This window comes from Pseudorca crassidens, chromosome 7, assembly GCF_039906515.1.
Source record: "Pseudorca crassidens isolate mPseCra1 chromosome 7, mPseCra1.hap1, whole genome shotgun sequence".
Classification (NCBI taxonomy): domain Eukaryota; kingdom Metazoa; phylum Chordata; class Mammalia; order Artiodactyla; family Delphinidae; genus Pseudorca; species Pseudorca crassidens.
Window position 1 is genome coordinate 113460191 of NC_090302.1, and position 13108 is coordinate 113473298.

The window sequence follows — 13108 nt, forward strand, 5'->3', positions numbered from 1 at the left end:
CCTACCCCATCTTTCCTGTCTCCCGACCCTCAGCCTCCTAATCCCATTTCAGACCATTTTACTCCATTCCACTCAACCCTGCCTTGTGCCGTCTTTGGCTGTGAGCATGTGCTTGGTTCACATCTGACTGATAACGGAGTTTAATTCATGTAATCCCACAAACTCCTGGCTCCGCAGTTTGATGATAGAGCATTGGAAACCGGTGGTATGCTTTCTGTCTCTGTGGATTTGCCTATTCTGGACATTTGATACAAATGGATCATATAATATATGACTGTGCCTATTTTAAAATTGGGTTGTCTTTGGTTATTACTGAGTTGTAAGAGTTCTTTATGCTGGATGCAGATTCTTTGTCAGATACGTGATTTGCAAATATTTTCCCCAATTCTGTGGGTTGTCTGTTTACTTTCTTGATGGTGTCCTTTGCACAAAAGTTTTTAATTTAATGAAATCCAATTTATCTGTATTTTCTTTTTTTGCTTGTGCTTTTGGTGTCATATCTAAGAAATCATTGCGTAACCCAGTGGCATGGAGATTTACTCCTGTATTTTCCTCTAGGAGTTTTATAGTTCTCACATTTAGGTCTAGAATCCATTCTGAGTTAATTTTTGCTTATGGTGTGAGATAGGGGTCTACATTCATTCTTTCGCATGTGGATATCCACTTGTCCCAGCATTATTTTTTAAGTGGATTCATTTTTATGACAGAAGTCGTAGACTAAGAACTGGACTGTAGCAATATTTCTGGCTTTTTTTTTCATCTCTTTTACAGAACATATTTTTAACCAAAGATGGGACGATACAACTTGGAGATTTTGGAATTGCTAGAGTTCTTAATAGGTAACATACAGTTTTAAACTTTGGTTTGCTATAATGTCTTCAGTGAAATTTTAATCCCTGGTGATGTATGTGTGGTAATGTCTTTAAATGTCTTAAGCTTCTCCAGTAAGTCTCTTTTGTTCTAGTACTGTGGAGCTGGTTCGGACTTGCATAGGGACCCCATACTACTTGTCACCCGAAATCTGTGAAAACAAACCATATAATAATAAAAGGTATTTAAAATGATATTCATTATGTGTTTATTTCCTTTACATCTTTCTCTGTTGTACTGTCTTTATTAAACTTCAGAATATTATTCAAAATCGGTAATGCACATATGTAGACATATATATACATATGTATATACACTTTTTTAGTATATAATGAGGGGAATTATAAAGCAGCTATTTCACTATCTTGCTGAAGGAACTATAGAATCACTTTATTATTTAAGCTATAATGGGAAATAGAGTGCTTTCTTTGTCTTTCTGTTTGTAATAGTCACTTATTGAATTATCATAGTTAATATTTATTGAACACTTACTATATGCCAGGCACTGTTTTAAATGCATTTTATGCATTAACTCTTTTTATCTTCACGATAACCTTGTGAGTTGTAGGTATTATTCATTCCTCCTTTCCTTATAAAGAAACCAAATGCAGAAAGAGGTAAAGTAACTTCAAAGTCCCAGGCATCTGGCTCCGAAGCACGAATTCCTAATCACTGGGCCGTATTATGGCTAACAGATTGACCAATATGTGTGTTGGGAAGAGGAATTCTGCCACTGAATTCCAGTTACCCTTTATTTTCTCTCATACTCACTAATTTAAAAATGCCAACCAAGAAGCATTGGTCTTAATTTTGAAAACACCCTTAGAAGCTGAAAGGAAGAAAGTGGTAGCTGGCAATAATGCATGTGTTCATGGGTGCTATCCCCCTGCCCCCCCCCCCTTTTTTTTTTGAGGATAGAGAGGAAGCTGTGTTTCAGACCCGAGCAGAAGGTCTGAGAACGTCATCCGAGGAATGTATTTAAGATCAGTTTAAATTACAATGATCAGTCAAGTCCATGCAGTGTATTATTAGTAGATATTCTAAAAGAAAATAGTATTTTCTTTGAGCTAAAGTAATTTTACATTTTAATGCTGTTTCTGTGTCTTGTGGATAACTCAACTGTGAAAATATTAGTCTTTAAATTTGAAATGGATTTGATCATCCCTTGGAGAATTTTATGTAAAATTGGTTTTGTGGGAAAAATGCTTTAAAAATGTAATGCATGAACATCATCAATTATATTTTGAAACTCATATTTTCCCAAACGTATTTTAAAGTATTTTATTGATAAGATCATTAGTTTAATGTTTTTGTTTATAGCTTTTAGTTTGTAACATGTACAAGTTACTAAAAGCTTAATTACATTTACTTTTTTTTCTTAGTTGAATCTTAAAATTAAACAAATTTTGGAGGTTACAGGTTTATATTTGTAGATTTTTGTGAGAGTTTGGGTAAAGATAACTTTAAGATTTCGATAATGGGCTTTATTCTTTTTCAATAAGTTCAACTTCCAGGAGCAGTGGTTTTGTTTTTCTTTTTTTTGACTTCCAAGGACCACTGTAGCTCTAAATTATGGGGTTTTTTCCTTTTAAAAATAGAAGTAGTCTTTTAGTTACAGAACTATCTGTTTAAGATTAAAGAGCGGAAGAGAGTGTGGATAAAGAAGATAGTGTAACTAAGTCTTTAAATTAGGGGAAAATAAATTAATGTATTTACATATGTTAGTTGGCTGTCAGAGATTTGTTTCAGATTTAATTTTAGTAAATTAATATTTTCTTCATTAAAACAGTATTTTGCTTTTATAGTATTTAAGAAATTGTGGTATTTTGCAAATAATTGAACAAAACATTTTGATTTATGCAAAATAAAAAAACTAAATGAAGCATCCATGAAATTTACTGATTTTTGTCCTTTTAAATATTAGATTTCTTCAATGAAACTTTTAAAGTAATTACTTGGGCAACTGTTATTTTTCTAATCTGGGATAGCTGCTTTTGTCATTTGGTTATGGTTGTAATTTTAAGTTTGAAAGGTCATGTTTTATGGAACACATATTTTTGCAAAGCATTTTTATGCTGCTTTTGTCTCCTTTAAGTTAAAAAACCTTTTAAAGTAAATTCTGATATTTAGAGAAGATCTCTTATTTTTGTCTTTTCTAGTGACATTTGGGCTCTGGGGTGTGTCCTTTATGAGATGTGCACGCTTAAACATGCAGTAAGTAGAAGTTTCTGAGATACTTTAAAAATTTTGTCAAAAAGTACGTATAATGTTTCTGATTTTAAAAAATCATATGCCATCTTTCAGATGACCCTCTTGTGCTAGAAATTCTTCTCTGTCGGTTTATAAATTTCTCTTCTTTTCTGAGGTATAAATTTAAATCAATTTTCCCTTAATATGTATGCATATATTACATATACATATTATATATGTTATTATAATACATATATCATACTTTATTCCAGAAAATTATTTCTAAAGACACATTTGCTGTCTTTTTAATGTTAAATTCACGTATGAATTTGATATTTCAGCTTAACAAACTTTATTAATTTCATTTTAGCAGTTTTTCTCAAAGCATCCAAATTATTTGAGTTTGGAATTGAAATTATCTAAAGAACATATCTCAGCATATTCGTTGAGGGGGGATTTTATCAATTTAAATAATGTTTAATTCAGAGTATTTAAAAATTTCACTGTTGAGATTCTTTTGAGATAACACATAATTCACCAAAAAGGGGGAGTTCTTGTCCAAAATAGGTTGAATTTTAATCACTTTCCATTTAAAAATCTTTTTAAAATGCTTCCCCCACTGATTAAGCAATAATATATTTTCATTACAGAAAACTTAACGGAAGAGATTAAAATATAAGTAAGTGAATAAATATCAAAAGCAATTCTTCCAGCCAATAATGATTACTTGTAATATTTTGTTTCCTTCTAGACTTATAGAATAATTTATAAAATGAGTTTTTGGTTTTTTTCCCTCAAGATTTTGGTTATATGGTATAAGCAGTTTTATAGTTTGTTTTTATTGCCTGATATTATTTGGGGAGTATTTTTCTTTGTTGTGATTATTCATAGTTGCATACTCTTCTACTGTATTCCCTTAAGATTTTATTTTTCTGAAGGAAACAAGCATAGACTGCCAAAGTGATATGGCCTGGTGGATATTAGATCTGTACTTTAAGGAATTGGTCAGTTTTTCTGTGACACACAGTCATGTAGGTCTAAATCTACACATTTTTAGAAAGTCTTTTCATTTACAATACATTGTTCTGTCACCGTTGTTTCTGTATTTTGGAATTGTTTTCCCTTAAGTGGACACATAAAATTAAGTACTTCATTAACCTTTATTTATGAAGAGCTTATCAGTTGAGAGATAAATAATACTTCATTGTAATGAAAGAATAGAGTAATAACCTATTTCTGCATTTAGGATTCCTTCTTAGATATATACGTATTTCTAGATGATGGAATTGTACTCAAATCTTAGTAAACAATATCATATTTTAAATGCTAGAATTCCACATTTAACAGAATTCTTTTATACTTGGATATAATCACCAGTGCCTAACTTACAGCATGTTTTGTTTTCTTAACGTGTGCATTAAGAACATATTGATAGTGTACAGCTGTTCTATACTATTTTAGCTGAGATGTCAAAAGCTTAATTTTACTTTCAAAATGAAATCATCTTTAGATTTTAAACTGCCCCACCTCTTTTCCTCCCCACTTCAGTTAGAGTTTATATTGTGTTTAATCCTAAAATATATATTCCCATTGATAAGGCTTATATTCCCCTTTGGAATATTTGCCACATCGCTGATCGCATGGCTTTTGGGAGCATCACACACTTAAAAGTAATAATGAGCAGTGTATAAAAGGAACTTAATCAGTACCTTTATTTATTATATTTTTACCAAATAGGTTTAGTTCTGTAGTTAATTTCTTGTTCTAGTTGCTGTAGCAGGGGCACAGGAAGGCAGGTGTTAAATGAAGACTACCAGGTTTGCTTGTTTTACCATCTTGATTACTGTTACATTTTTATAAACTCTTTAATTGATACCTATATCCCATCTTTTAGTTTTTTGAATAAGTAAAAGTTAATCTTATAGTGAGTTGTACCATTTTATGAGGACTGATACTCTCTTTCAAATGTGTTTGTAAATAACCAAGTGAACCTTGCTCTAGAGAGCATGTACTGATTAAAACTGGGAAGAGGGTTGCAATTCTGTTCTATATTGATAGGAAAAGTACTGTTTCTCATTGTTGAAACTGACATTTTCGACTTCTGTTTCATATATGTTAATTTATTTTCTGGATTTTAGTTTGAAGCTGGCAATATGAAAAACCTGGTACTGAAGATCATATCTGGATCTTTTCCACCCGTGTCTTTGCATTATTCTTATGATCTCCGCAGTTTGCTCTCTCAACTATTTAAAAGAAATCCTAGGGATAGACCATCAGTCAACTCCATATTGGAGAAAGGTTTTATAGCCAAACGCATTGAAAAGTTTCTCTCCCCTCAGGTATGTTTTTTTATTTTATAATTAAATTGAACAGTAGGGTTATGGTGCTTGGCTGGGACGTGGCCTCCTCTTTGGAGGAGAGCACATCGCAGCTGTGGGGGAATGCTTGCCTTTACATTGGCGTCAGCTTACTTTCTGTTCTCACATAGCTCTTCCCCTTGCTGTCTGCTTTTGAGCTGTGCATCTATAGGAGGGAAAACATACCTTCTGTGTTTCCTCTTAACACTTACTGCTGAACTTCTGAACTTCTCATCACCAAATGTGTGGCAGTTTTTACATACCAAGCAGAATTCATTCCAGCCCTGACCCTGTGTACCTGGAGATCACATCAGATCCCACAGGTTAAGGGCTCCGTCTCTCCCACAAGACCACCCCCACTTCAGAAGCTAGTTTAAGTCACAGGTTGCCACCTGTGCTTCTGAGCGACTTATAAATCAGAGGTTCCCATTACCCCTTCCTCTGGTTTGATTAACATGCTTGCTGGAGCGGCTCACAGAACTCAGAGAAACATTTACTTACGTTCACCAGTTTATTACAAAGCATAGGATAAGGGATACAGATGAACAGCCAGGTGAGGAGGTGCGTATGGCGAGGTCCGGAAGGGTCCTGAGTGTAGGAACTGGGGTCCCTCTTTGAATGTTCACCGACTCAGAGGCTCTCTGAACCCTGTCCTTTTGGTTTTTATGGAGGCTTCATTAGTAGGCATGATCAGTTAAATCATTGGCTCTTGGTGATTGGCTCCAGCCCCTTTCCTCTCCTGGGTAGGGGAGGGGAGCGGCATTGAAAGTTTTAACCCTCTAGTCAGGTGGTTGGTTTCCCTGGCAACCAGCCTCCGCCCTTAGGTGCTTTCCAGATATCATGTCATTAACATAAATTCAGGTGTGTTTGAAAGGGGCTTGTTCTGAACAACAACAGACACTTTTGTACTCTTCCCGCTGAGGGAATAACAGGGATTTGAGGGCTGTGTGCCAAGAACTGAGCGAAGACCCAAGTATACGTTCCCTAACGTCGTCGCCTCAGTACAGTTACTCCTCTGTCTCTTGTGTTCCTCTCGTTTGTTTTTCCAGTTTATTTTATTGTGGTTAAATAGACATAACATAAAATTTATCACTGTGACGAGTTTTGAGTACTCAGTTCAGTAGTATTAACTACATTCGTAATGCTGTACAGCAATCACCACATCCGTCTAACTCTTTTCATCTTGGAAAACAGACTCTATACCCATTAACCAGGAACTCCGCTTCCCCTCTCCCCAGCCCTGACACCCGTCTTTCTGTACTCTCTGTCTTCTCTGGTTTCTGACAGTAAGATTATTGAACACTTCTGTGCTTCCCTTTCCTCACCTGTGAACAATGGGATTGTAAATGTACCTACATCATGAGGCGGTTGTGAGAATCAAAAGTGACACTGCATGTGAAGTGCCTGATGTCTCATACTTAATAAGTACTCAGTATACTCAATATATATTAAATATTATCCGTATATCACTTTATTGTGCTAATATAAATATGTTATCTTTATAATTCATATGATTGTAATTGTTTTTTCTCTAACAGAAAATGATTGGAAACCGCTGATGTGTGGGCATTTATATGTATGTGTAATAGATTATTGACTCATGATTCCTCCTCTAGTACTCGCATATAGGTGCATAATAAATATTTGTTGTGTTGAATTTTATTTTGACAGGATTTATCAAAAATCTATATCAAGTCAATTAGTGTAAGTTATTGATATAAATATGATCACCTGAAAGTGGAATTATTTTACGTAGTTTGTGTGGCCTTTGTTGATTTAAATGATCAACAGTGATCATTTATACTCTTGTATAAATCAGATATCTGGCAAAATCATAGTTTTATTACTTTTATATGTTCATGAGATGAGAGGGAAGTGTCGTATATCCTCTGGCTTTTAACAGAACATCCGTATGAACAAACAATCTTTAGAAAACAGAGATGTGGATTTAACTGTTAACATCCAGGAAAACACATTAGTAAGCAAGAAAGCCAATTAAAATTTGGCGTTTAAAGGCCACTTATATAGGACATAGCTACAGTCTCTGAAGTGTGGGTGTCTTATAAGACTCCTTTGTTATAAATAACATTTTCAAGGACTGATTTATGGTGCAGCGTACTATTGTTTTTTGGCAACTACTGGAGAAGAAAGAATGACTGCATTTAATCTCGCTGTTTCTTCCCCCCCCCCCCCCCCCCCCCCCCCCCCCGCATACCAGCAGTTAGGACGTGCAGTCCCAAGGCTGAAGCACTGGAATTCAATTAGCCAGCTACAAAAGAAATATTCAAGCCTGATATACACAAAGCCTGTAACATCTAAAGACAAAAGGGCAGATTATGGCCGTTAACAGAGTGTTTGACACACATGCTTACTAAATACATAGTACCCCGTTGCTGTTTATGCACCACTTAGATTTCACTCTTCACGAAAAACTTTCGTTCTTATGATTTTTCTGCTATATATCACTTGTTCAGTACTTTAACGACAAAGTTTATGATACTTTTTTTAAGGCTTTAACTTTGAAACAATATGAACTTTTACTGTAGCATATGAACTATTATTATCACTATAATATTCTGTACTGTCTTTAAATTTCTAGTCCCTGAATTCTCTCAGTGCCATCAGCCAGGATCTGTGGGGCATAGTTCTCAGTCCAGCACATCCTGGAGATGTCTTCTTGGATGTGGCTTGATAGATCGTGGACAAGCTCTGGTCCATTAGGAATGTAGGTGCCGTCCTGTAGTGCTTTCTGTGAGGCTGAAGATGTTTTATATCTGCATGTGCAACCTCATAGCCACCAGCTTAAAATGTGGCTAGTGTGGCTGAAGAGCTGAACTTTAAATTTTATTTATTTTAAATTTTAATCCAAATAGCTACATGTTGGTAGTGGCAACTATATTGGACGCCACAACATAGGAATTCCAGAATCTTCTTGGATTCCACATGTCCCATCTCTCAGTTCACATGTGCATTCACACAGGGGAAAAGACAGACTCACACTCAGATTTAGGGCAAGGTGGAGATCATAAAGCATGTCTTCCATGAAAAAGAAAGGAAAAAAAAGCGCACATGTTCAGAAGAGAAAGCACACTCACACAGTTGGCTCTCAGTTGCCTGTGAAGCAGACTTTTCAGTGGTTCTCAAACTTTAGCATACATAAAAATTACCTGGAGGACGCTGCTGAATCCCACCTCTATTTCTATTTCAGTAAATCTGAGATGGAGCCTGAGAATTGGCATATTTTATAAGTTCCTGGTGATGCTGATTCACTGTTATTATGAGGCTTTGAGAACTGCTCCTATAGGGATCCCTGATGGGAAAGGCGACCATCTTAGCTTCTGGCTTTTTGCCTGTTGGAGTTTCTGATCCCTTCCACTGTGGGCAATCTTCCCTTCACCACCCCTCTGTTCTCTCGAAGAAAGAGAAAATTCACTTGCCTTTCCCTTCTTTGCCCAGTAAGAAAAAAAGCAGGCCTAAATCGACTTAGCAATTATATTGTTGCTAACATAGTTTTACCTTTAAAGAGGGAAAAAATATAGTGAGTAGGGAGAGAAAGTTACTTGCAGGAAATACTAATGACTTCTGCTTCTCAAAATAAGTAGTGGAGTGTTGTAGTAATAGTAAAAAGAGATAACTTTTAAGTTATGTAAGAATATTCAAATAGGGGAGGGGGAAGGGTAAGCTGTGACAAAGTGAGAGAGTGGCATGGACATATATACACTACCAAACGTAAAATAGATAGCTAGTGGGAAGCAGCCGCATAGCACAGGGAGATCAGCTCAGTGCTTTGTGACCACCTAGACGGGTGGGATAGGGAGGGTGCGAGGGAGGGAGACGCAAGAGGGAAGAGATATGGGAACATATGTATATGTATAACTGATTCACTTTGTTATAAAGCAGAAACTAACACACCATTGTAAAGCAATTATACTCCAATAAAGATGTAAAAAAAAAGAATATTCAAATATTTATCCAGTAATATGTTTACAATTATATATTGATAAGATCGAAACTCATTGGAGATGCTGAGAATATTCAGAGTAAAGTTGAAATAACCGAGAGGTTAATCCAGGGGAGGGATAATGAAGTGATTCTTCAGCAGTTTTGAAGTAGATGAGGGAGACGGATGCACCTCGATACAGAGGTTATTCCAGATGGAGGGCAGCGTTGTTAAATCGCCGAAACGCAGAACAGGCAAGGCAATGTGCAGGGGCCTGGGGGGTGCGTTTTGTTAATTCGAGACGAGAGCTTGTCCAGAGAAATAATAAAAAGATATTGGTAAGACTGGGGAGAAGGTAGCGTGCGAGGAATTATTTGAATGGGTAACTTGGATTTTAGTACAGTTTATTTGGCAGCATAATTGTGACTGAAAAGGGAAAAAATGTGTTCTGATTAATGGCTAGGTTTTTTTTTAAAGTTGGTAATTTAACATTTTTTCTAATGATTTCCCCCATCTTTCAATTTAAGCTTATTGCAGAAGAATTTTGTCTAAAAACATTTTCCAGGTTTGGAGCACAGCCTATACCAGGTAAATGAAATTTAATATGAATCCTTTCCCCTGTTTGCCATAATCAGTATACTAATTATGCTAGAGGTATTTGTAGATGTAGTAAGTTGGGGTAATCCAGAGGAAATGCATCTTTAAATTTTTTATGTTATATGGCAATATATAACACTTTCTGATGAATTCATAACAAAATTTCCCCTTATTATCTGCCTTATTTAAATGAATTCTATTTTGAAATCTGTCATATTCAAATGTTCAGCTCATATTCTGAGAACATTGTTACAAAATGTTATTAAATGCCCTAGTTAACTGCAAATCTTTATGTAAAATAATTTTCTTTGAGAAATACTTAATATTTATGTAAAATAATTTTCTTTGAGAAATATTTAGTATTCTAGAATACTTTAAATGTAAATCAGTGTGAAGTCAGTCACCTTAGTAAGGATAGATTTTCTTTTAAATATGGCCAGCAGCGGTGGAATATTTGTAGGGCTGTGAGTGTGGTTATAGATTATGTTTATGTATGTAAGTGTATCTCTGTGAGAGGGAAATTACATTTTTTCTGCATGGAATGATTTCAGAATGGGTTTCTAAAATCAGTGGAAGTCATTTAAGATTTGAAGATTGTGTTGTTTTTCAAACATAATGCTTTGCATGTTCTACTCCATTTTGAGTATGAACACATTAATAAAAATAAATCCTGTATCATAAAAGCGAGTCCATATCAGCTGGATGTGGTGTGACTGTGTTCTCAGGGAGGCCAGCTGGGTTTAGCTCTTCTTAAACACCCTGGGGCTCATCCTCTGCGCCGGCCGAGACTGGCAGTCCTGGGAGATCAGATCCACTTGGAACCAAGTTCATGAGACAGACCCAGGGCAGGGTCAGTGTGTCCCTCCTGGCGAGGAGTCACACCTTCTTCAAAAGCCTCCTTGTCACACAGGCAGGAAGGAATCCCTGTGTCAGCACTTTCTTCCCAGTGGGCGAGCCTCCTGGGAAGCACAGCACAGGAGCTCTGCTCTACTCTGGTGTGAGGAGCTGGATGGAGGAGATGTGTAATGGCGAGGCACTACCTTGTGGGCCCCCTCCCCGTGGGCAGGAAGCTTCCTCCCACTGGGAGCCTCGCCTCTGAGATGAGACCCCTCGGCAGCCAGACGAGTAATCCTCCCTCTTCTCTGGGGAGTGTTTGTGCTTTACTGCCTCTTGCCCCTTTTCTGGTACACACAGTATTTCTTTTTTTTTTTTACACAGTATTTCTTTGGTTATGTTAATATAAGTAGCCAGGTTGCAGCGGTGTGACTTTGTATATCTGTCTTCCGATTGGAACTTACAGTTGAATTTTCAAAGGGGAAATTTTTTTTCTCACATTTCCTAGTTCCTGTTCTGATACAGTTGGAGTATGTGTTTGGAAAAACTTACTGTACCACACCATATCTCACACATTAGTTGTGAATCTCTAAACTGCCAATCAAATGGCTTATATTATTTTTATTTTTGTAAGAGTTTACTAAATTATATGAACAGTATGTGTTCATTATAAAAATTAAAAAGAAGAAAATAGAAATTACCCTAATGTTAACACAGACTTATATTTGGTGTATTTTTTTCTGTGATAGGAGATGCATAATGATTGAAAATTGGGGTTGTGTTATATAAACAAAGGTTCATTTCTTTTAATTCACAGTATTATATGTTGATCATTTTCTAATACAATTAAATATTCTTTGAAGAACAGAGTTTAATGGTAGTATTTCCTCATGAACTCCCAGGTAATTTTTTTCTCCATTACCCTCTTAAAGAAGAAGCGTGCTTGTTGGCAGAGGTTGATCACATGGCTCTAGGACATGGTACACCCCTGGGATGGAGGGCAGGCTGAGTGAGGAGTGGGGCAGAGTAGGGGGAGGGGGTCATGGAGGAAGGGGCTCCAGGAAGGCTTCGAGCAGAGGAGACTCTTTAACCTCCTTTAGTATCTTTGATGGCCGCATGGTGTAGACTTTCTTTTTCATTACTTTAGTCTATTTTTCTTGAATTTATCATTGTTCTAAGACTGAATCTTGTCTGAGCTTCAATAAAAGTTTAATACTTAATGCTGCAGGGTTTATCCTTGTGTATAAATTTTTGTGTTTCTCTGATTATTTCTTTAAAATCACTTCATAAACGTTGTTCTTTTTTTTTTTTCTTTTGGCCACACTGCGCGGCTTGTGGGATCTTAGTTCCCCAGCCAAGGATTAAACCCGCGCCCTTGGCAGTGAAAGCGTGGAATCCTAACCACTGGACCACCAGGGGATTCCCATAAACATTGTTCTTGATATAGATTGCTCTGTGGAAAGTTTGACCAGTTTGTATTCCTACCAGCAGTGCATAAACATACTCATTTCATGGGACCCTTAGCTGTAGAGATTCTTTTAAGTACCTGTTCTTCAATGGGTCTGTAGGTATAGGCATTACGTAGACTATATATGAAGCAAATATTAAAGTGCTCATAGTGATGGAATTAATGTTTAACAGTTGCTCTTGAGGTTTTTTTTTTTTTTTTTTTGCTCTTGAGGTTTATATTCTGATTTCAAAAGTAATTTCTAAGACACTGAATGTTCTTTTTAAAGTTTATTTTTAACAGCTGTAATGAGATATAATCCGCATACCATTCAATTCGCCCATTTAAAGTCAACAGGTCAGTGTTTTTTAGTATATTCACAGATACGTGCAGTCATCATCCACAGTCAGTTTTAGGGACGTGCTTGTTCTGTGTGAGAAATTTCAACATGTGAGAAATTTCAAAAAGTTAGCTTCTTGCTTCTTTCAAAGAGTGGCTTTAGTGTGGAATAGCCCTAATGGAGGCATTGCCGTGTGGTAAGGAGGGAGTGAGACGTTTAATGAAAAGTCTCAGATTCAATGATCTCAGTGACTGTGAACATGAACAAGGCCATCTTGAAGAATTTTGAAATTAGGAGTCTCCTATTAAGAACTCTGAAAATAATTTTTTCTATTTTTTTTCATGTAGCTAAAAGACCAGGTTCAGGACAAAGCTTGGCTTCTGTTGTGTCTGCTCAGAAAATTACAAAGCCTGCTGCTAAATATGGAGTCCCTTTAACGTATAAGAAATATGGAGATAAAAAATTACATGAAAAGAAACCACTCCAAAAACATAAACAGGTATGATGATCATGCTACAAACTGTGTATTAATA

At 36.1% G+C, this 13108-nt stretch overlaps 1 protein-coding gene across 10 annotated transcripts in view; it reads left to right on the forward strand.

The window, feature by feature from the left end:
• The window catches only part of NEK1 (NIMA related kinase 1), a 231468-nt gene that overhangs the window by 64065 nt on the left and 154295 nt on the right, over window positions 1-13108 (forward strand). For all 10 annotated transcript variants that reach the window (XM_067745387.1, XM_067745386.1, XM_067745396.1 and 7 more), the window contains 6 exons: window positions 772-839; window positions 965-1051; window positions 3030-3084; window positions 5199-5399; window positions 9885-9945; window positions 12923-13074. In XM_067745387.1, coding sequence (XP_067601488.1) covers window positions 772-839; window positions 965-1051; window positions 3030-3084; window positions 5199-5399; window positions 9885-9945; window positions 12923-13074 — 624 coding nt within the window. The remainder of the gene's footprint in view (window positions 1-771; window positions 840-964; window positions 1052-3029; window positions 3085-5198; window positions 5400-9884; window positions 9946-12922; window positions 13075-13108) is intronic.